Below are 25,729 nucleotides of genomic sequence, written 5' to 3'. Positions count from 1 at the left end.
AATATTGTGTTTTACAGTAACTCAAAAAAGTTTTGTCTGAATAGATTACCTGTGAAATATTTCCATACTTGCATGAGCAGTGCACTGCTCATAAGAGAACAACTTTAGATGCATAGTGAAACTCTGTACCAGGTCTTTTAAAATTGTTGAGGACAAGCTGATATTGTTACAACACACTTCTGTTCTCGTTTACCGGGGACCAGTCATCAAAAGCTTTAGAAATATTTTTCTCCTAAGATCCTTCCTCATCCAAGTTATCCCTGAGTATTGAATACTTTAAAGGTCCAGTTTGTCTTTGGGAGCATATCTTGTATGTGTAGGTCTGTTGTATCACAAAACATGCTACCACATAGAACGTTCGCAATAAAGCCTAAATTAGAAGGAGATATCAGTATTTTTCTTAATAAACCGTGACCGTAGACGGTTAGTCACGAAACATTTCTGTTATAGTTCACATTTTATGTACATGTTGTATATGGGCAGTTCCAGCGTTACGGACATTACATTTCAGACAAAATTTGCAACTTCAAAAGGTCATTAAGATAACAAAATGTTTTCATTCTGAACTCATACAATGGAATCACTCACATATGAGGCTAAATCATAAACAGTGAAAATTTCAATCCATTTCACCACATTATATGGCACTTACTGCATAAAATGTTGGCCGTTACGGACATTACATTTTTTGGACATGACTTTTTGCATGCCTATGCAATCATTGAAAAGTCTGTGAGTTTAAGCACATAATTAGACCAATGTAGGAATAAATTGAAAGGTAAAGAAATGTTTAAAGAAAATAAAATCAAATTTAGTGAAATAGATGGCACATGTACCTCCGAGAGCTATAATTGTGGCGTTACGGACATTACATTCTAAGCGTTACGGACATTACAGATTTGTCCACTTTCATTAAGTGGCAGGAGTCACATGCAAGTATTAATATCTTTTATCCTTTTCACTTGGATGGTAATCAATACACATTTGACAATGTTGCCATAGCCCTTTCATGAGATCTTTTATTTCAGGAGTTGCCAATTTGATGACTATTTGTTCAGTATGGACCTCTACTTTAACAATTTGTTGACTTTTCTATCATACTGGAATTTAATCAACTTATTAAATGCCTGTAATACAGTTGTGATCAATAGATAACATATAGATCAGCCTTTTGACTTTCTATTGTGATATTCAAACTTTTAATTACTCAAAATGTAATTTTAAAGAAATGTTACGGACATTACACTTTTTATACACATCTACATAGCCATCACTGAGCATAACTGCACGAATAAACAACTTTTATTTTAATCAAAACTAATGCATAATCAAAATCAAATAAAATAATGGTTAAACAAATACTCAGTATGTATTTTTACACAATGAATGTTTAGTTTTACTTTCTTTTATTCCCCTACAGTTTGTTGAAGTGCAACAGTCTTTTCCCGGGTCAGAAAAGTCTGTTTTGGAGAATATTGTTTATTCTGCTTCCAAATCACCTTGGAAGCTAGAAAGGTGTTCTTGACCAATTGTTGGGGAGGGTCTAATACTATGATTCCATCCTGTTCTAAAAGTGGCTCTCCTTCACTACACTCAAAGAAATATTCACGGATCCTTGTCTTTTTAGAAATTTCATAATCGATGGACTATCCTCATTACAGGAAGTCCAACCTCAGTTATCCAGCAATCACTTTTCTGGATTGCTCTATTATTCAGATGTGGACTGGCACATGATTTTCTTGGCATAATATGGTGCAAAATATGACTAAAAGTATGTAACACTTTTTTATTCTTTACAAAGTAATTGTGATTCAGGACATAAATGTTAATGGCTATGGTACATTATATTTCTACCAACCAAAATACTGTTGCTAGAAGGAATAATGAGGAAGTGTATTTCATTCACATTCCATTTGATTTCCATATTATTGAAGAATAAAACATGAAATTTTCATGTAAACTATAATATTGAATAGTCAATTAATAATATCCTACACAATTTGCTTACAAGTGTCATGCGTGAGCATATCTCCCTTATCCAGCAATATCATTTTATCCAGATGGCTACCGTTCTCGACATGGTTAGATATTGAGGTTGGACTGTACATGGTGTATTTCCTTAACAGACAAGTCAGACCACAACTGACCATACATTGTGTAAAAGGCCTTGTCCAGAGATGTTTTTGACTGTTTCTCTTCAACACAATGTTTTAACATACATTCTTGCCATCATAGTATATTACTCAACTTGATATGCTGTTGCTGTAAGATAGCTTGCATCCATGTACCCGTATTTCATGGTAGAAATAAGTAGACACAAGAAATAAGATTGTGGAGGAGTGCAGAAGATTAGTCAAAACCTTGTTGAAACACTGCACCGGTTGCTGAGTAAAGTCCCAAATCAATTTCCATGCAAGGGCTAGGGCATTCATTGTAATAGATATCAATATTGTAGGGTAGAATCCAAACTATTCCTAACAATCATAATTTTATGTAGCTAATACTTTTGCCACAAATGTGTAATGTCCGTAACGCATTGGTTATGTAATGTCCGTAACGCTTTTTAAAAGGAATTATGCAGGTTCCCGAAAAACCGTGTGGATATATTGTGTGATATCACATTTTAGCTTTGCGTTTGAATTTAGAACAAAATTAGACAAACACACAGTGTATTACAAGAACTTTTACATCTAAAACGTTACGGACATTACACTTTGTAAGAGGTGGAAATTCAAAAAATTGAAATGCTCATCTTTTAAGAAAGAATTATTTTTTTTCGATACCAAGAAGGATGATGTAAAAATGAGTCATCAGCTTTATCATAGCATAAAAATGTTTGCCTGAAAGTCATTTTATAGGGAAAATTTCTACTTCAGAAGAATTACATGAAAATTATACTGAATTTTTCTGCAATGTCTTTATAGAAAAAACACACGATTTCAATACCTAAAAAATTATATTTTTTCCAAATTGTACCAAATTTTTTCATCATATCAGTTTGATATGACCCTTCCTGAATACTTTCCAGGGTAAAACAAAGTTGTTTCTTGATTTTCATTTTTCCACCCTCGGGTAACATTTTTCATGGAATTGCCCATATAAGCAATTACTTAACATTGATAATACAGATTAAAAAACTTTACAGTGGTTGTTTCTATCCCTAACTCACATTTTAAAACTATCTTAAAGCACTAATGCTGGGTTTTTGTTTCATCTGTACCTGGGGTAAACTATGCCTTTAATAACGATGAATTATGCAACTGTGAAATACTGTAAGGAAAGATGCAGTTAACTGTATGAATTTTGGTATTAAACATCTATCGAAATTGGTACACCACACAAATTTATCATGTGTCCCTTTTTAAAACTTTTTTGTTGTTGGAGAGACCTTCAAAATTTTGGTTGCCTAGCAACCAGACAGTCAATTCTGAGCCTCATGTACATAAAATCAATCAATCTCAAATGGCATGCATTATTTATGGCTCAAATATTGCAAAATGTGTAAATGCCTTGTCAAATAGGTTTATGCTTGGGAGTGGTGAATAGCTTGCTATTCAATTCTGGTGAATTTACTGGTGAAAAATGGACTCCATAGCAAGACAGAAAGGTTTACCATTACAATACTCTCTGCTTTTGGGGGGTTACACTGTATGTCTAGCAAAGCATTTTTTACCAAATTATTAAAGTGGAGTACCCAATCAAGTGGAGAATACTGTACTAGTAAAATCAAGTTCATTAAGAGGACAAAGCATTACCTGTATAGTTCACATAAATTTGTGTTCCCCCCTGTGGGTTTTACCATTCTGTTTTATTATCATCTTCATACATTCAGTGTATCGTTCTTCAAAATGTTCAGCCATATATTCAGCCAAAATGTTAAGATTGTTTTCCTTTAACACTTCGCTTGAGATGGCTAGCATTAAGAGCAGAGCTTGTTACCACTCTCTATATAAAGTTCATCTGTAGTATCATAATCTTATACTCATAAAGCAGAATGGACTCCCCATAGAGATCCAGGTGTTTCACTTTTGCAAGAATTTTAGTTTCCATAGCATTGTCCATCAAGACAAATTATGAAATGGCCCTGGGTACGTCTTTGTGTAGTGTAGACTTGTGTATAAACTAAGATGTGATTAAAAGTCCCATTTGTGTAATCTGTCACATCTTGCTGACATTTGTTATCTCAGTAGCCTCCGTCTGTTTTTAATTACGTGATCGCTGTTAAACTTGCGGACATTCACATAGTTTTTGTGGCCTTAAGCAATCTTTATCGTGCTAATATGTGTTTTGTTTGTGCATTTTTGTATTTGCTGTGATTAATGTCATTCTGATGTGTTTTGTTTTGTTTTGTTTTTTTTTTTTTGGGGGGGGGGGCAAAAACAGTGCATTTGAGTTCTAAGTAGGGGGAAAAGATGTATTATTGTACAACTTTTGTAACATACTCTTCAGGATTGCATGATACAGGATGATGTATGGGTCCTTCAGTGCACAAGTAGTGTTGGGTATGACCTTCATAATTGTAGGTCAATCATAGCTTCATAGAAATGTAGTCACGAGAATATTTATCCTTACCTTGTTGGCCTTGAGGAAGTCTGCCTATGTCATTCGTTCGCCAAATCATGTGATTCTTTGCTTTCTCTTTCCTTCATAGCCCCAGAATGGTTGGATGTGAAGGATTTAATTTCCTCTCTGTAAAGTAATTTAATACGAGAGAGGAATTTCAGTCATTTAATTTGCTATGCTTGTTTATTACCATGCGAACACCAGAGAGTAAGTTACAAATTATGTATTTTATGGACAGTGCTACAGTATGCTAGTTCCTGTTGAAGCTGGTGCACAAGAGAGTGAGCAGAAACATAGGCCTTTGTGTATATGATGAATGTTATTTGGCATCAGATACCACTGGAATTAGACCATAGCCAATTCTTCTTCCCACCAATCTGGTCCACTCCCTTCGGCTTCTTCTTGTTCAATGTTCATTGGCAATCAGCCATCCAGTACAGTGTACTTGCTTCTTTCATCTCTCTGAGACTGGAAACAACTGACCTGAAATTTTAAAGTATTCAGCCGTGACCATGCTGAGAACTTTAATCACCAAAGGAACATGTGTGCCTCTTTTTTGAAGTTTGGAGGCTACTGTAGACCCTTCTTGCCCATTTGGATGTCCTCAGTATTGGCGGACCTCGACCCAATGGAGTATCTAGATACCACTTTGGTGTTCTTGTATCTGATTGTTTTCCAGAGTCCCTTCATCTTCGCCGGACCCAATGCATCCCTCCCAGTCTGAGCCTGTCTTTCTCAAGCCGGGGGAGGCTGTGCCGTTCTCGGATTTCCAGACCCCAAGCCGCGACGACCGCTCACCGAAATCTAGCAAGAAGAAGCAGAAATCGTCGCCGTGGTACAGTGTAAGTAGCAAAAGCCATGTTTCTTTTATTCGACACTCTCCCCAGTACACTATCAAGACAGTAAGACTTCATTCTGTTTTTGTTTTGTTTTGTTTTGTTTTGTTTTGTTTTGTTTTTTCATTGACCATAATATGTGGAAGGCGCTGCCTTTAATAAGGTTTGTCGACTCCAGAAAGCCTCCTGTCATAGGCCTACAGCAATGTTGGTTGATAAATAAATGTCATACTTCCGAGGTAGTCTTTGCAGACCCTGTTTTCTGTGGGTGGTGCCTCTCCCAGCTCATCCAGTGATATCGAGGGATCCCTGTTGGTACTGTAAATAAGCTTTTCTTTTCACATTTGACATTTTCACAAATGAGGCGGTCACAGACATTTTTGTGAGATGTTGTTTCACAATTTGACCCCAATGCTATTGTACGTGTACTATTAAATGCCTGCCTGTTCACTCCGCTAGTCTATCAGGCGGTAATATTTATACAACTACAGTTAAACTTGCATAAGTTGATCTTCTCGGGACTGAGCAAAACACATCGACTTAGGCGAGTTTCGACTTGTGCGTAAGTCGAAATAAAATCGACTTACAGTTACACCACGCATACACGTGTATAATGTACATGTATGTTGTCTACTTTGGAGCTGAGAGCTGGAGCGGTGTGCCCGATATTTGCCCTTCAGCAAGACGCTTTATCCACTTTGAATATCACCGTTATTCATTTCCAAAATTAAGAGCAAACATCTGACCTTTATTCTAGCATCTTATGGAGCCGATTGTTACCACTGTTCATTTCCAAAACTGAAGGCAAACGTCCGGCTTTTTGTTGTTGTTGTTGTTGTTGGCACGGCGTGCGTTTTTGGTGACCCCGGTCGCATATTAACCATTCGCCAAATCGTGATACGATTCGCGAAAAGACTCCGCTAAGTATATAAGGCATAGATCGCTACACTCGGCAGAGGCGATACGTCATCCTTTCACCAGGTCTGGGTAACGGAAACCAAAATCTTGTGTGAGTTCTTGCGTTACTATCGTTAATGTCAACGAAACATCGTTAATTTGCGCTTGGGATCGTTACTCATCGTTACTACAAACGTTAATTTTCCCGATCGTTAGTTTGCGTTAATAATGATTCAGGTGAAACCGCTTGCGTAAATGAAACGTTAATGTTTTTAACGCAAAGTTTCTTTTGGTATATACTGTATGTAAACAAAAACTGGCGTCTCATGATTTTGACAGTGATTTATTACACAATAAAATCTTATTCGACTTAGGCACAGTGAATTCAATGGTTTTTCCGTGAAAGTGTTCTTGGAATTTCATCGACTTAGGTGAGTATTCGACTTAAAAAGTTCGACTTGTGAGTGAATTAATACACGTAAGTCAATGGGGAAAAATCGGGACTTTTAAAAATCTTCGACTTGCGCGATTATTCGACATATGCGACGTCGACTGAGGCGAGTTTAACTGTATGTATCTTTATGTTGTTAAATTTGCAGTGCAATGATCAGTGATTTGCAAAATTTGCAAAGTTTATGAAAATTAAACCCTCATATCATGATAATGAGCCTCCTTCAAGTTAGCACCTTTATTTTGCAATTTATCTACTAGGACATTAGAAAGGACTATTCATACTGGCCCAGCATGTTTTCAAGCTTTCACCTCATGTGTGTTTGATCACACTAGTCTAGGATTAGCAGGCACTTATAAGTATTGTTCATCTTGACCTCTGAGTAGTCAATATTGAAAAGAAATGTTTAGATAGCAAGAGATGCTGACTAAAGAAAAAAAGAGAACAAAAGAGAGGTGGGAAGGGAAATTTGGTTTTCAAGGGATTCTCATTCTCTTTTCTTTATTCATCCGGATGCAAACAGCATTTGCAGTGCTTACACATATAAATGTTAAAGTCAAATCTAGCTAAAACAGTTTGGTAGTAGGGTCTGATAATGAAGACTACTGGTTAGCTGACATCTCTGATTGAGGGCTAGTCTGGCATGTGGCATGTTAATTAACACGAAAATTAATATTGTGGTTGGGCCCTGGGCCTCTATAGGAAACATTTAGCAGGTTACGGTGCATTCGGCGTGATGCAGTATGAGCCGCAATCAATAGACATCTGCAGGGGATAAAAATTCCAGTAGGGTGGACTCTTCACGCGTCAACCTGCTGTGTGTGGTGCCAATGTAGGCGAGTATACCGGTAGCTGAGCACTTCAAACCCAGTGCAAGACAGTTGGTATTTGATTTGATAGGTTGAGTTTGACTGCTGATTTATTAAAAAGACTCCTCTTGTTTTCGTTGGCCGGATGATCAAAATCAGCATGGAGAGTTCACAAGGAGAGGAGATGGGGTCTGGAACTCAGGCGTGCCGTGTAAGTTCATTGTAGATAGATGGGAGTTTTAATAAGACTTGGAACCATCCAGATACTAGAAAGAGGTCAACCCGATGTCACTTCTATACAAGAGCTGCACAATTTTGTCCAGAGCTTTATTAGTGGCGACAGTATCCTTGTAAAAAATTTGTATGATGCATTTCAAGCCCGCCACACACTATGTAAAACTCAGGACTATAGTTGTACTTTAGATCGGAAATAAACGAGCGTGTTTATTCTGAGGCTGTTGTGATTCATTTCGGATCCAAAGTCTTTGTTGAATAGTCGGGAGTCACATAGTGTGCAGTGGGCTTTAGTTCCTGAAATATTTTGTGGGAGAAAAAAATCATATTTACCCGAAAGAAATAAGTGACAATGAAAGCATGGCAGTAATATTGTGTACTCTGAATCTTTTGTGTTTGTCTGAATGGAGCATTTTGCCACCCTCACCACCTCAACAGCTTTCATGAAAAAGGCTCATTTTATATGGCATCTGTCAATCAAACTCTCGGAGCATTCACAAAAAGCTGATGATGAGTCTGTCATATTTTTGTATTTATATACATACATGTATGTATGGTTGTGCATTCACAGCGTAGCTACACCGGTATGCACAATGTTTAGTCAATGACAACCATAGTTCCACATCGCTTTCTCTTTCTTTGCTGTATCATTTATTTCTGTGGTGGCAGTGAAAGTTTATAATTGTAAAGTATAAATTTTAATGATGAAAATGCTTGGGCAATGAATAGAGTGGAACCATGCTGTTTGTAGACTGGCTTTCTCGCATGGACAAATCTATGATATCAATAAGATTTATCCTAAGGAAATAATCAAGCAAACTACCCATTTAGCAAGTCCTGTGGATTTCTTTAAAATGTGGTACTGCATGCTTTACAAAATATTCCTAGTATCTGGGTAGATTAATCCACTGTCATACAATTGTTATGTTGATTTTACCACTTTCACAGATTTCATCCATTTAGCAAGACATTAATTGTTCCTTCACAATAACACTCAAACTTGGAAAAAAAGATGCAATTTGTCATCTTGATTGTTGTCTTCAAAGTTTTCGTGCTCAGTCATGCATGACATTTGCCAATGCAATTAGGTATTCATGGAAAGAGGAAGAGTTCCCCTTTCTTCACAACCAACATTGCACTCTCCATAGCTGACAATTATGAAATAGCCCTCTCAAGTTGGATTACCTCTTCTTTGATTCGCACTGTGCAATATCCAGCACAGTTTGGATACTTGAATAGTATACAAATGATGACTGCTATGAGGGGCACAGTTAAATTATGGGCCCAAGGTGATGTGAAAATCATAGCTATGCCCGAAGCGAAGCTGAGGGCATAGTTATGGTTTTCACATCACCGAGGGCCCAACTGTGCCCTGAATATCAAGCTGTCATTATTTGTTTTATATACCGAAAATATAGATTCCGAAATATAGATACCGAAAATATAGATATCAGTCTCTTTTACAGCACTCGTAATCAACGCTGATCGACAGCGCGGCGGTCGTATCATTGGTGAGTACATATGAGTGATCTATGTGTACGGGGTTGCGACTGTCTACAGGGCACAGTCGATTCCATGCCCCCGGCACAGTAAATCATGACGTCATTTTGATCAAAAATGGGGCACAGCTATTTTCATGACTCCACTTTTAACCAATCAGATGAGAGGAATCTATATAATCTTGATTAATGTCACTATGAGACTCGAAATAAAAAATCATTCAGCACAGTGGGCATCAGTACCTCAAAGGAACCAGGAGAAAATACAAATCAAGGAAGACATGCACATAGACTGATTGCAAACAGAGATGCTGTTTCATTGGGGTGCCATTCTTGTCTGGTCCTGACACATCAAAGGGTACATCCAGGGACAAAAACAAACATGTCCTTGAGATAAACTGAGCTTTGAATGAGGCATGTGTGTCCTCGACTTACATCAGGCTGTGCTTGGGCCCCTTTTTAAGCCCACGTTGAAAAGAACAAACAAATACCCGGAGTATTTGACTAATGATTTAATTATCTCCTCGGAGGCAGATATTGCAGTGAGCTATTTAGGGTTTATGTCACCAGTGGTATCACCTGGAACTCTGCGCCGCCGGTTCCCTGCCCAGTCCAAAGCCTGAAGGATTTGATAGATGGTTACCGCCACTTTGACAGGGCGGACGTCAGTCAGTCAGTTTGTCAGTCTGGTATCGAGCTGGATGCATGTCATGCCGAATATCTCAGTAGACTGGAAAGGATTAAATGCCCTACAGCAGCTCATGGTGCAAGGACGGAAAGGAATTGTAGCTTGAGGCCGCTGCTAGCATTGTTTCGTGCAATCGCCTTGTTTTTATCCGCCACACTCTAGCAATCTCGAACAACAAGCAGCGTTCGTGCAAAGCTGATGCTGCTTTAGATACCGAGAGTTTCCACATTTCTGATCTCTCTGTAAACCAGAGCTGAGCGCCTCCAGGAATATTCAGCGCAGTTTAAGACTGCACAAAGTCAGTATACTCTGTTGCTCCTTTTGAAAGAGTGGATTTAATTTGTGAATGACACTATGGCAGAGGGTAGTTCAAGGAGGAGTTCAAAAAGTCGAGGCAGTGACAGTAAAGAGGTAAGATTCCATCGCCAGGCTTTTTATGAATTAAATTAAATTTCTTAATTCTAGTGTTCAGCTCACTTTAGTGCAGTGTGTCATGCACATTGGTTGTCCCTTGAACAGAAGAAGAAGAAGAAAAAAAATCTTCATTGCATTGATATCCCTGTGCTCTGGATATTTCCATACAATGTACAGTCCTATAAAAAGCCCTTGTTCTCTTAAGTTCTTAGATATCTCAGAGTTGAATTAATGTGTTCCTTTTAAATGTTGTGGAATAGAAGACAGTCTTCTCGTGTTTTTTTTGGTTTTCCCCAAGTTTAACCGACAGGCGTGAGTTCAGAATCAAAAGATTACTGGTATTGACACACAGAGCAGCTTGGCTCTCAATCAAGTACAAAATTCCTCCTCTTAAACCTTTTCTTGGTATCCTTGCCTTGCTTCAGAGTCAGCTGTCAAACCAGATTATTTCAAACTTGTTTCATTATTTACTTTTGTACTTTTGCTATCATACATCAGGCTTCCTTTCAATTTCCCCACATGATGGTAGGGCCTACATTTGATCAAATTGTCACAAAAAAAAAAAAATCACATTTTGTAGAGAGACATTTTACAGTCTGTAAAAGCTATGGTACATGTAGTCAAATATAATGTCATATCTGACTACAATTCCTTCCTGATGCCATGGTAACAGCAGTAATATAATTTGGTTAAAGTTTGTTGAAATTTTTCTTTTTTAGATGGCTCTTATTTCATTCCACATTCTTGAAACAGCAGAAATAGACTTTATCAGTTTTCTAGGAAGTGTTATTTTTTAATGGTTATTTTTAAAGGAGTAATGTGTACATTAGAGCCTCACTGTTCGTAAGGAGTACTGTTACATTACAGCCACACTGAACGTTTAGATGAGTTTATGATACCAATTTATGGTCAACTTGATCACAATGTCGAGAAATAGCATCATACTGTTGGTAGTAGCAGGGTTAAATCAGTGTTATTACTGTAACATGGGCTAGCCGTCTGCTCAAGTTTGCATGGCTTGACCCTCCGCTTTGTCCCTCATGGCGGTCATTGATCTTTAGACTAGGTTTACTCAATTAAGCGAGGAATATTTACACTTACAGATAGCCTCCATTAGCCTGCATATCTCAAGGACATGCAGGGCATTTAAAGCTGTCATGCTATTTTTGGTCTCTGCATTCTCCTGATAAAAAAAGGGGAAGAAAATAGCTTCGTCATCACACCCAAACTTCAAAAGAAAAAAAAAAAGATGTTTAAAAGTTTACCAAGTGGGAAATGGACAAACTGTATTAAAATAATATTTTTTGCAATAGCTTTTATTGTAGTATAGATATTAGAATTCTTAAATTTGTACTGTTATTTGTTTTGTGCCACTATCCCTATGTATTTTTTTTTTTTGCTACTTTTATACATGTACCGGTATATCAAGTCAATTCCTAGATGACTTTACAATTACCAGCTGCCATACAGTATCAAACCTTGCAACTTTGATCTGAACACATTGATGTAAACATGTGGTAAATTTGATTTTAGTAGTCAGCACATTTATATGTGATCAATATGCAATACCATTGTTGTAAACCACCATTAAAGTCATGAAATCTACACTTTTTTGCTTACATATCATGCGTGAGTAGTAGAACCTCCCATCCCTATACTCACAGCACGTAGAAAATTGTGAAACAAACAAAGTATCTAGAATAATGATGCCAAACTCATGTCCAGTACGCCTATGAAAATGAATTGACCCCATCATTGGTCATTCTTGTATCAAGTATTCAAAGGAAATGTACGTTGTAGTTGAGGGCAGTGTCCGAGGAGATCACATGATCGATTTTCTCCCCTGGACGGGACGGTGGTTTTCAGTGTTAGTGATGGTTGCTATGGCACCGCGTGTCAGTGCGATAGCCTCGTCACTCATCCATCCAATGGCGCGCCAGCATTAGTTTAATTCGGCCCTGCTGAGAGAGTGCTAATGAGGTAATGAAGAGAGAAGTGTATGTGTATGTGTGTGTGTGTGTTTGTGTGTGCGTGCATGTTGGCTGTATGTGGGTGTGAGTGTATGTGCGTGCTGTGCTATGTTGTGTATGTGTGTTTGTGTGTGTGTGTGTATGTGTTTTGTTGTTGTCGTCGATGTTGTGTATTAACATCCTTGCCTCTGAACTTGTTGGTATGCAGTGAGAGTGGTTAGTCTATTCCCAGGATGTTGGGTTCCCGATAACCTTCCACGCAGGAAGCGATCCTGAGTGCCATGGCACAAGGCAGTACGTCAGTCAACAGAGTGACTCTGTAGTCTCTGCAGTTCTCAGTTCTTTCCAATCAGAGTGGAAAGTGGAAATGTGGATCGACCTCAGCCAGCTTTGATCTTGGAGAATGAAAGAAGCTTGATGATTCCCCTGGATCTCTTCTTTGTCAGAAAGAATTCTTTAGCCGACTTGAAGGCTTGACGGCCAAAGCGAAAGGCTGCGACAATCTGTGGTGAAACATCTCTTATGCAGTCTGTTGGATACTCGGATGTTTGATATTTGTTTGGACCCATATATTGAGATTGATGTATAGTTCTTGTTCTCGTTCTAGCTACCATCAAAACTTGGGAGTTGGTGGGTGTCACCAGTGTTTGATAGCAGTGTTTAATGCACATGCAGAGAGGACAAAATTCTTTTTCAACAAAAGAAGCCACAACAAAAATCTTCTGCTTGTGTAGAAGCAAATAGCTTCACACCCACAGAATAACTGCAGATTTAATAGATTTATTGTTATTCAACTGTTCTCTGTCTGATGGAGATTGTGTGTTGTCATATGTGTTGAAACCGTAAAATCAGAAATACTTGTTTCTACAATATTGAATCTTGTGATAATATTAATAGAGCTCATTATCTATTCATTGCATCAAACTGAATTGGCTGTGCTTGTAATTTCAGTGAGTGCAGCCATACACCATGCCCCAGCTATCAAATGTTGTATTTTCATTTCTTATGCAAACAAAACAGTGATATAATTTCCAGGGAAAAGCTGTAAATCAATTGGGTTTTGGTGGGGGGGGGGGGGGGGGGGTGGGGGCTCTCCCCATACATTCGAAGTTGTCCAATTCATTACCTTTACCTTGCTCTGTTGTGCAAATATTGTTTTCATACACACAGACACACAAGGAAACTTTAATAGGGCCTATTATTGAATTCATGGTACAAGGTCGGAGCAGATCCTTTTTCAATTTATTGCGTTGATGTTGTTGCCATTTTTGTTAAGTTATTTGTTCTGTCCACGTTCCAAGCTCCGTAGTTGACCGAGAACCATATATCGATTTGCCCTTGGGAGCATTTTGAAGCCAGCTTCCAAGCTCTCACCCCCCCCCCCCCACCCCCCAATCAGCTGAGGAAAGACAAGGGAAAACAGAGTATGGGAGGCATAGTGTATTCTCAGACCTCCACAAAAACTTGATCTACTTTTTGGTGCTTCCCCATCATCTCGGAAGATAAATGTAAGGCAAACACCACTGAGGACCTGTGGCCGTCTATATTCTGTTGATGCTCTGGAAAATTTGTTGACATGTCGTGTAACAGTCACTGGAAGGTAGAGTGACATTTTGTTATTGTTGTTTTCTTTGCTTCAGTGATATCTTGGTCAAATCGGCCTTGCCGGGCATGGCACATTTTATTTCAAAACTTTCCATGAAAGCTTTGGCAGTTTGGATGCATTGAATCTATAATGAACATTGGCACTGGCAGATGAGTGATGGTCACGGACGTTACCTGACAGAATCACAACAACCACGACGTTGATGTCAAAGGGCAAAGAAATCTACATTTTAGATTCTCCTGACAGCTCTTCTCAACAGTATGTGACGAGATAATCTAATGAAGTTCATTGTGGACTTACCAGGTCTGGAATCCTTCGTTAGCTGACAGAATTACAAGAACCAAGTCTTTGATGTCAAAGAGTGAAGAAATCTACATTGTACCTTCTCCTGACAGCGCTTCTCCGTAGTCTTTGATGATATAAACTTTTGAAGTTCATTGTTGACGAGAAGGATCTGGCATCCTACGGCTGACTGGGTCCCAACTTGGAAGAGTGCCAAGAGATCTCCGCGATTGTTCAGGAGGATGACATTATAGCAAAGCGTAATTCACTTGTGATGCATTATACGGCCATGGTCAAAGCACTTGCCAAAATGTCTGAAGACCTGGAAAGTCACCGTAGGCAGGTAAAGAATAGAGAGATGGACATCTCCATTGGTCAGTAGGTTTATTGCCACTTGGTCTAATATCAGATGGCCTACTTCCCAGTTCGTCTAACACCACTACCGCTAAACTTATTTGGTCTACTATCAATTTCGTCTATTTTAATGCCCATTTGGTTTAATCCTCACTTGGTCTAATGCCCAGTTTGGCTATTAAATTATCATTTCATCTCATGACCAGATTCTTTAATTGCAATTTGGTCTCCTTAATTTTTCCCCATTTTGTCTAATAAACTGTGGGTATTAGACAAAATGGGCATAGCCTATCTGTAAGTAGACCTACTGGTAATGAGACTAAATTGCAATTGGACAAAATGGTTATTAGACAAACTGGTTATAGACAAAACAGGATAGACCATGTGGGTTGAGACCAAATGGCTATTAGAGGAAGTGAGAGTAGACCAAGTGATAGATCACCGGTTGGTAGGGGCTGGAGAAGATGAGATGTTGCAATGTGTAAACTAAGGATCGTAACTTATGAAGTTCTAAACACTGCATTGTGATGATTTAGTGCTCTATCTTTTTATGATAGGGAGCAGGCCACCAGAGAAAGTTAATGTCAAGCCCTGCACATGACATGAAGTTTATTTGTATGACACATGTAGTTCATCTTGGCAAATTTTTGTCACATTCTTGCAGGGTTTTTTTCCAGATATGATTCATATTTGAGCCAGTTCTGTTTATCCCTCTCCAATACAAGATATTCTTTAAAGGACAAGTTCACCTTCATTAACATAAGGATTGAGAGAATGTAGCAATATTAGTAGAACACATCATTGAAAGTTTGACGAAAATCGGACAATCCGTTCAAAAGTTATGAATTTTTGAAGTTTTTGTGCAGTAACCGCTGGATGAGAAGACTACTGCAGTGTGTGAATAACTTAGATGTCACATGCGTACAACAATGTAAGGAAAATATAAAGAGAATTTCACAAAATTTCATCTTTTGAAAAAAGTACACATTCCCCCGACTCGTTACCGACAAATGTTATGGGTAATATTATTCCCCCTGCCTTTAGAAAGAGGCAAGTCAAGTGCTCTTTTATTATGCGAAAAAAGTGAAAATATGTTGAATTTTGTTTACATTTTCTTTATACTGTTGTACGCATATGACTCACAAGCTGTAGTAGTCTCCTATTCCAGCGGTTCCAACACAAAAATTTTAAAAATTCATAACTTTTGCATCAATTGTCCAATTTTCCTCAAACTTTCACTGATGTGTTCTACTAATATTGCTGCATTCTCTCAATCCTTATGTTTATGAAGGTGAACTGGTCCTTTAAGATTCAGTGGTTCCTGTTTCGTATTGACAAAATGCTTGTTTATACAGTTCTCCCAGGATTTAATGGGTTAATTGGCCAATAAATACCAGCTTGGACTTGTCAAATGGTACATGCACAATTTTTGCATTTTGTTGTATGATATGGTTGCAGAACTGTTTCAATGACATGTTTTTATTAATCCATTCATGACTACATGTATTTGCTCTCTATACTGGTCGCCAAGTACCTGTCAGTTTTGATATTTGTCATAAAGAATGCTTTGGTGAAAACAAGTAAACCAAAAAATAAATTTAAAAAAATGTTTGTACCCAGTAAATATAAAGGCTGAAACATGAATTTATTTATCACCATTTTACCCGGCAAATCACCAACAAACCTTTTTTTGGAATCACAAAGATGGTGTATCTTTTTAACCCGTTGAGGATATGCTGATTTTGCTACAATATGTGCATAATTTCCAATAGACACCTGCTCAAGTACTATACTAGGGAACCGTCTTCAACAGGTTATTTAAAGCTTGCTCGAGCACTCACATTTTTTTTTTTTTTGATAGGGGGTGGGGAAGATTGGACCTTGGACAGGAAGATGCTGATGCTGTGTGGTGTGGTGTGGAGTTATATTCAATTCATTCAAGGCCAAACTAGGTTTCAAACAGTCACCCAAGGGATTATATGTGACAGTTGGCCTTTAAAGATACATGTAGGGGTATGCCTGTTTTCTGAACAAACAGGCCCCTAACCCATCAGACAGTCTCCAGACTAATCAAAGTCAATGACCACTACTGACAGGTGACCACTGCAGGGAGGTAGAACACATCAATACACATGTTTAGTTTTACTGCCATCTTTATTCACTCCTGTGTTTTCTTGTTTTTCATTATACAATAGTACAGTGTCTACTTATACAAATAATGCATTGGATGAAATGGATGCACAAGTTTAACTTTGGAACTGTTTAAACCCATGAGCGTAGTGTGTGGGTTTTAGACTGTTCCAAAGTTGAACGAGAGCATCCAATTCTCACTGATCCACAAAATAGGTCTTTGCATTATTTGTGTTATAAAATGGGCCCGTAAATTCATGAAATACAGCCGTTTTCTCTGTTGTTTACCTGCTACACCGGATTTCGGATTTTCTCGTACGCATGGCCATACATTCGGATATTACCAGAAGCATGGCTCGGTGTGGATCAGTAAAAATCAATGCATGACAATTCAGGGCTGCCAACACTGGAAACTAGTTGAGAGTGAGACTCCCATAGAATAGGCCAATGATATAGGAGTCAAAATGAGTGAGATCAATAGAAATGCATGCAAATGAAATAAAGTTTTAGAGTGAGAAAGGACCAAAATGAGTGAGTCTCATGCTCAATGCGTGAGAGTTGGCAGCCCTGCAATTGACCAATCAGATTGCAGAGATTCTAAATCCCATTTTGTAATAGTCATTGTAATTATACATTTTTCTTCTTCCTCTTTGTCATACCACTACAGGTGCTAGCCTCCACATACAAGTCAAAGTGTGAGGAGTTCCGCAAACTTTTCAAGACCATCCCTAGCAATGAGCGACTTCTTATGGGTAAGTGGGAAAACAATATCTTGTCCGGGAGCCTTTGCTTTAAATGAACACTAGGAATGCAGTTCAAACATCCGCATTTATTTTCTTTACCTTATATTGTGCCTGGTAAGCCTTGATGAAAAAATGAGTTCGATTGTACGATTAGGAAGATAGCAAATGTAAATTTAGCATTTCACCTACTCTGTACTTTGTGAACACAGAAATTAGTGACAGTGGGATAGAATTGTCAAATTTATTCATTTTGTTTTGTTCTTTCATTCAGTATGAAATAAAAGAAAGCGTGGCATAGTACAAACCGATGTAAGCATGGAAATGCTCATCTGAACACACCTGCTATAAAGTGAAGCACTTCGCAGGCATTTAAATTCTACCAGCACAAGTGACACCATCGGGTTACTGAAAGTGATTTATGTCACTTCACAGCGCTTTCTCACACACACAGAGTATTCATGCGTACAATGTATGGCAGACCTCCCAACCATTCTGAATCTGGAGGAAAGAAATCTGAATTGTGACCTTTTCCAGGTCTTGTTTCGGAAGGAGTTTCCTAGTTTTCTCTGTAAATTTACTTCACTCTCATACTCTTTCTTTCCTACTTATGAGCCACATCATCGCTATTTTTTTAGTCAGAAAGGTTTGGAAGTCTGGTACAGTGTGTATGCCACGTAGTGGTATAAGACAGTTTGGTGTTTGGCTGTATTATTCCTACTACTCAATTTCACCTGGAACTGATCAAAATATGCTATTAGTACACTGTATAGATAGGCTTTTTACTTGACTATTGTATTTCTCCTTTCATTATGAAGAATGTCAAACTAAAATTGTTACGTATTCTATTCTTCACCCAGCTCCCCACTCTTAGCCCGTTGAGGACGGACTGATTTTGCTCCAACACACATTTTCCAAAGACACTTGCCCGAGTATACTCCAGACTCGTCCTCTATGGGTTAAGGGGGAGGGGGGGGGGGGGGGGAATTGGTATTGCCATGACAGTATCAGACAGTACCCAAACTTGTAATCGCCTTGTAATCAAGAGCTGGTGTGATGTGAAAAGTGTTGAAATGATGAGGTATATTATCTTTTAATAGTTTCACCTGTTCAAATATTTTCTATCTCCAGTTACAAAATATATACCTTGCCTTTAACTAACAGGGCATGTGCATTTTCACAAAATATATGAGAAATTGTTTTTACGAAAAGAAATTCAATAAAGACCGCCCCTTCTCTCATGACAAACGTGCGTATCATCTTTTAAAAAGAGGGATGCAGTGACTTAAGACATGTTTTTAACAGAGAGTTCTCAGCTGCTCCAGTGTTATCTGTACAAGCCATTGTTATCTTATACCTCATACCAGTAGTACCAAAGTTCAAGTGGCGAATGCGCCGAGGCGATAGAGGAATCAGGTTTTCTCTCAGGGCGATAGACAGAGAGACATGTGTTACCATGATAGCACGAAACCATGAAACATTATCACCAATATTGTGTATGTTCAGCACAGTCATCTCTTGAAGGTCAATAGAGGATTAATATTGAAGTGCTGATAGAATGTGAAGGGCGATAGAATGTCAAGGACTGTAATATGAAACAAAATTAGCTGTCATATCTTCTTAGCATCACTGAAACAAGTACAGCGGAGATACAGCGTACACGTACATTGTATAAATGACAGCTTTTGAGAGTTAAGTATTAACCATACAGCTATGTATAACGGAAACTATCAAAGAATAGTTTCCAACATACATGCTAACAAACAAACAAACAAAAAAAGCCAGATCAGTTTGAAATTTTAAAAGTACTTGAATCTGTTAGAAAAAAAAAATTGTCATTTGAATAATCTTTGCAATTTCTTCATATTGGCCTCAAGTTGTGTTCAAACTATGTAGATTTTTTGTGATGCTTGTATTGCTCATTCCAAATACAATGCAGCATTCTCGCCGCAGTAAGAGGTTGTGTTGAAAGATATGTCATAGCAGTATAGTGGATCACTTCTTATCACTTCAAGACCCTCGTATCCGCAGCCTGCTTGCATGTCAGTGAATGAATATTAAAAGCAGAGACTCCAACTCTCCCGTTTTCGATGGGAGATTTCCCGCCGAATACCCATTTTTGCAAAATCTCCCGTTCTCCTGCTTGAGGTTTCATTTCTCCTGCCCTGGCTCTTTGTCTCCCGTTGGAAAGGATTTCTTACTCATTTCTATTGTATGTTGAAGAAAATAAGCCTTAAATAGCACCAGAGATCATCTGGAACCCTAGGAACTTCGCGCTTCGCACCCATCAACTTGGAGTCTCCCGTTTGCGAGGGGTTTCAGGCGGGAGAATCTCCAGATCAGAAGGTGCTTTGGGTTGGAGTCTCTGTGAAAGCGATGCATGTCAAAGCGTAAAGCTCATCTGTACCTGTCCACTCCGGTTGAGATTCTTTGGCTGTGTGTGTAGAGATATCAGTGATAAAGCTACACTTTGTACACACATGTACACACAATTCGTTAAAGGACAAGTTCACCTTCATAGACATGTGGGTTGAGTGAATGCAGCAATATTAGTAGAACACATCAGTGAGAGTTTGAGGAAAATCCGACAATCCGTTCAAAAGTTATGAATTTTTTAATTTTCTGGTCAGTCATGGCTGGATGAAAAGACTACTATAGCTTGTGATGTCACATGAGTACAACGGTATAAAGAAAGTATAAAGAAAATTCACCTTATTTTCACTTTTCTCGCATAACAAAAGAACACTCGACTTCTCTCTTTCAGAAGGCAAGGGGAATAATATTATCCTTAACATACATCAATAACAAGTCCAAAAAATGTGCACTTTATTCAAAAAGTAAAATTTTGTGAAATTCTCTTTTTATCTTTATTGTATCGTTGCACGCATGTGACATCACACACTGTAGTAGTCTTCTCATCCAGCAGTAATTGCGCAGATACTTAAAAAATTCATAACTTTTGAACGGATTGTCGGATTTTCCTCAAACTTTCACTGATGTGTTCTACTAATATTGTTGCACTCACTCAATCCACATGTACATGAAGGTGAACTTGTCCTTTAAAGAGGATTCTCAATAGAGAATATAGCCATGCCAGCCTTCCCATAGCAGGAATCCCTATAATGCTACTTGGTCTTTAATTCTCAGAACTTAAGCACAGGGATTTGATTTTTCTCAGAATTTTCACATCAGTTTTCTCCACCATTTACAACACATACAATGTAAATCAGAGTTAAAAGTGAGCTATATAATGGCTTCCAACCCATGTTCCGATGACAAACTCTGTGAGAAATTGGAAGCTTGCAGTTAAACTAGAATATAGAATCAAAATTCTGTGAAATCCAGAAAGGTTAAAAGTGAATTTGACAATCATTCAGTTGGTGGAAACCGCTAGAATTTTTATCAAAAAAAGAAAAGAAGATGAACAACTAGAAGAGCACTCAGAGAGGGCAGACCTTCACCAAGCAGCTTATTTCCGCCCAATTTTGAAATTTTAAGTCTTTTGTCTATGTCATCAGCTTCCAGCTACATACAGCATAGCTCTTCACCTTCAGCAGACCATGCACCTTAGTGCACATAACATAATATATATAATGCAAATCTCAAATACATTGTATGCGCAGCTTGAACTCCCAAGTTCATTGACCCAATCTTCCAAAAGATTTTTTTTTTAATCCTTCAAAAATCTATTTAAAAAAATTCTGGGATGACTATGAAAATTTAACCATCTGTTACATGTAGTTGTGTCATAATCAACTTTTCCTATAAGTTTCATCCAAATTCACAAATTGTGAGTTATTTTGCAAACAGACAAACAAACAAACAAACAGCAAGAAAAAATATAACTTCCTTCCTTGGTGGAGGTAATTGAGACAAAAGAAAATATTTAAACCATGATTTTCATCCAAATCCATTCACAACTTTTTGAGTTAATTTGCATGCAGACAAACAAACAAACAAACACCAATAAAAATATAACCTCCTTCCTTGGCAGAGTTGATAAAAGAGACCAAAAAAAAATTGGGTCAGTTTCAGAGAAATATTATAACCACAATTTTCATGCTAAAAGTGACTGCGGCTCACCATATTCTCGATTCATAATGAATTTTGAGGACTTTTCAATAAAATGTTGAAATTAATCATATCCTGATAGGCATGAGGATAAATTGCATGGGACTCATCGAGACTGATGACGACAAATTGCATGGGACTCATCGAGACTGATGATTACACATAGAATTAAAAAGAAACAAAATCCAAGGATGGATTACTAAAAGGGTTTAGCTGTGTCAAGATACTTTGCGCAATTCCAAGTCTATGTGGATCCTTTTTGATATACGAGCAAATCATACATCTGGAGTGAGATATCTTAAATGATAGGTATTAGATCATTTCCTCTCCATAGGCTAAAATTAAATATTTCTTGCATTTGTCATACTTCTAAATTTCAGTACCCAAGCTGTTATTATGAATACATCAGCAGACATGAAATCAATTAACATCGTCAGTTTTTTCTCTCCCTCCTATTTTTTGCCTTAAACGGGAATTCTAGACAATTTTCATAATTTCACATTATGTAGTACGTCTATCTATAGTGCCATGATAGATTTGTAGAATTATTGTGGTCATTGATCAGATAAACCAATATTGAGAAGCTGCTGTGTTGTCATTCATATTCATTGTGATTTGTTGTGAATTTTGAAAACATTAATTCTTTAAAAATATTTCCTCATTGCAATCACTATAAAATTCTGAAACTCCATACCCAGTGTAACCAATTTATTGATATTCAATTGCTATAAAGTCTGAAAATCATCCGGAGTGCTCCTTTAAATGAAAGTATGTGAAAAGGCACTGTTGAAGTGCTATTTGTACTGGGATGTTGTGGCACTCATATCAGACTGGGCGAGGTAGTATGTATCTCGGAGGAAATGGGCTCACAGTAATCTGCCGTAACAGCCCATTAAGCAAAGATAATTTCCCTTATCTTCAGGCAGCAAATAGATACTTTCTGCATTTGATGAGAGTCATTATGACAATATTCAACTCTTCTCTCTCTCTTTCTTCTCTCTTTCTGCCTGTGTCTCTGTCTGTCTGTCTGTCTCTTTCTTTCTTTCTGTCCATCTTTTTATCTCTTTATTAATCTGTTAATTTTGTTTCCATTGTTTCCGTTTATGTTTTCATTGTTTTGGTGCGTTTTTTGTTCGGCATAATTTCTTTTCCTGTGTCTTGACTCGTCTGCTAGCCAGCTGAAATCAGTAGTTCTTGACTGACACACACACACACACACACACAGAGCAGACATTAGTGAAGACTTCATGGACTTCACAGTACTGTATAAGCTGTTATTTTCGCAAGGGTTTAATTTTTGCGAATCAGTGTTGGACCACAAATTTAACCATGCGAAAGTGTCACCATGTACTAGGTTAATAGTGCACTTTATACAACAGCGTGTGTCAACTCGCAGAAACAACATCTTGCGAAAATACCTGTATGGGAAAATATGAGCTTGTATACAGTATTTCTTAATATTGCCATTGCTAGAAAGGATTATAGTCTAAACTAAGTGGATCTCGCAGTATATGTACCAATGCAGATATGTGCTGAAATTTGTCAGACATTTTCTGAGATGTGCTGATAGAACTAAATTAACAGCGCTGTTGGGATAACAAAACCTTGCATCTCACAGAAGTCAAATGTTCAGGAAAGTGAAAAAACATTGCAGCCAAGCAAAGCACAATAAAAAGTGATATCCCCTTTTCTTTTACATGCCGTGGTGGTGTCTTTGTGGAGGTTTAGACAGTTTGGATTGGGACAGGACATCAGTCAACAGTTACTGATTGTTTGACATTTAATTTTTTTAAAAGTAATTTTCACAAAATTTTAGATAGAAGGTCTTGTCACTCCGCGACAGCATGCCATTTAGAATTCTTAATTACAGGAAAGTCCAAATTCCAGTTGACCAACCCAAAACTCAGTCTGTTCATTTTTGCATTGTCTGAAGGGTCAGAGTGGCTGAAATGAATTATAAGAATCTGTACTCCAAAGTCCATCTTGTCTCTGGGTCCAAGTCTGTCAAATGCCACGTTGCAAAGTCCACCTGGCAAAATTGTGGGATAGTCTTGGTCAAGGGAATTTGTTAGGTGCCATCACTATGATAATGACTCAACAGCTTTTTATTATACAATCAATGACAGTGTTGTCCATTGGTATACTACCCAACTATTGTCATTACCTGTAGAAATTTGGTCATCAAAAACCAAATAATTCAGTGCCTTTTATGGGGGGGGGGGGGGAGTACCCCATGTTTTTGGGGTGTTTTTGGTTTGGGTTTTTTTCCTATTCTTTTATAAAGTCTTGTCGTATGGATGTATGGAATGTTGAAGGTATGCCCTCCATGAATGTTTGACATGATGGGATGTAGAAATGATCTCTAATTAATCCCATTTATTTTCCTCATTTCTGTCCAGATTACTCCTGCGCGCTCCAGAAGGATATCCTCGTCCATGGCAGGATGTTTATCACTGAGGGATGGCTGTGTTTCTATGCCAACATCTTCAAATGGGAAACCATGGTAACGCATCATTGACGTGGCATTTGTTGGTTTGCTTGTTTTTTTTGTTTTTCTCCTTGCTCTTTATCTCAAATGTATGAAATATTTTATTTGTATTAAAGAGTTTGGTTAATCCCCTCCCTCTTTTTCCCCTTTTTGGCTTTAGACTAAACATTCGTGCTGTTAACTCTATTGTGTAGTCTTCTCAGAGTTTTTCTGCATCCATTTATAATTTGAAATCCTGTCACTTCTTTCTCACACATTTCAACTTTGTCTTCCCGCATTCATTTCACTTCTTGACAAAGTTCACCATGTGACATCTTTGCAAAGTGATATCAGTGAAAAGACAGTTTGTCTAGCATCCCTTTAAGTGTATTTATAGTTATAAATGTTCTGGATTTCATAATGTCTTTAATATCAAGGTTTGAAATGCATGCAGCATTTTCAGATTTTACTGGTATGTTCCCTGACTGTAGCACAAGATTGCCTCCATCCAGCATTAATCTTACATATTGATGCTACATTTATGATATGCAAGATTGGTTATTTATCTATTTATTCATTTATTTTCTTTTATTTGTACAGGGATAAGTGCTCATTGTGATTCAGTTCTTACATGAATATCAATATATTTGTGTTTAACATGAGGTATACTATTTGTTTGATAGAGTCAAACTGCATTGTAAAAATTGTTATTTTGATATGTTTACAACATATTATCTCCAACATGGATAAACAATAATCCATTTTTATTACTTGACTTCTTTGTTTTTCTCTCTTTGACAGCTGACAATCCGCTTCAAGGACGTGACAGCCATCACGAAAGAGAGAACCATTCGCTTCATTCCAAATGCCATACAGATCAGTACGGACAGCGAAAAGGTAGGAATCGTACCCGAGCTATGTATCGCATGTGTGTAAATCTGTCCCTTGCATGGGACATTGAAAGGAGGTCCCATGTGTTATAAGAGATCCCACTTAATTTATTTAATCGCAAAGAGCAGGATGCTAACCCGATGAAGTTGTCCACCGGCAATAGTACCTACCCACACCAAAAAAAAGACAAAACAAAACCAAACAAAACAAAAAAGGGCAAAAGATGCCGACCCCTCGTGGTTTCCCTCAGGTGACTAGCGATAGTCAACAAACAGTATCAACCAGGCACATTGTACCATAGAAAGTAGAATAGGTGTGTGTGAATGTACAGATGTTGTGTAAATATGTAAATCAACCTTCAATCTTTTTTTCTTTTTTTTTTCTATCTTTATGCATATACATCACTCTGAGCCTGGTGATGTATGGTAGAAAAGAAATTGTGCACTCTGTGCTGAAGAAACTAGTGTCAAATGCTCAGGCTTTGTTTGTCGAGAGCAAGCAATTTGATATGAGAAAGTCGTATCATATTGGAGGAAGAGAAACTGCAGGCGGTTATTGTACACTTGTGTTTCTACTTCTTCCAATGTTGAGTTTTTGTCGCTGGGGTGACAAGACCTTGTATCTGAAATTTTGGTGAAAACGACTTTTTAGGAATGATGGTCAAGTAATGGGTTAAGTGATGTCCTTTTCAAATCCTAACTGTCTTACCCTAAAAATGAAGCCACCATGGCATGTCAAAGGAAAGGCTGTCCCATTCACTATAGTGCTTTGGCCGCAATGTCTTTTGGCTCTCTTGAACATTGGACATTTTGTAGATATGAGGTCTT

General features: G+C 37.8%; 1 protein-coding gene across 1 annotated transcript in view; it reads left to right on the top strand.

Moving 5' to 3' along the window:
* The window catches only part of LOC139708565 (protein Aster-B-like), a 60,708-nt gene that overhangs the window by 22,093 nt on the left and 12,886 nt on the right, over positions 1–25,729 (top strand). The window contains exons 4-7 of the mRNA XM_071620508.1: positions 5,243–5,405; positions 17,401–17,485; positions 23,944–24,047; positions 24,813–24,908. Coding sequence (XP_071476609.1) covers positions 5,243–5,405; positions 17,401–17,485; positions 23,944–24,047; positions 24,813–24,908 — 448 coding nt within the window. The remainder of the gene's footprint in view (positions 1–5,242; positions 5,406–17,400; positions 17,486–23,943; positions 24,048–24,812; positions 24,909–25,729) is intronic.

Source organism: Diadema antillarum, unplaced genomic scaffold (genome assembly GCF_040938485.1).
Source record: "Diadema antillarum isolate AM-2024a unplaced genomic scaffold, OU_Dant_1.0 seq00001348_RagTag, whole genome shotgun sequence".
Lineage (NCBI taxonomy): Eukaryota > Metazoa > Echinodermata > Echinoidea > Diadematoida > Diadematidae > Diadema > Diadema antillarum.
Note: the sequence above shows the minus strand (reverse complement) of the source record. Positions and strands in the feature narration are given on the sequence as shown.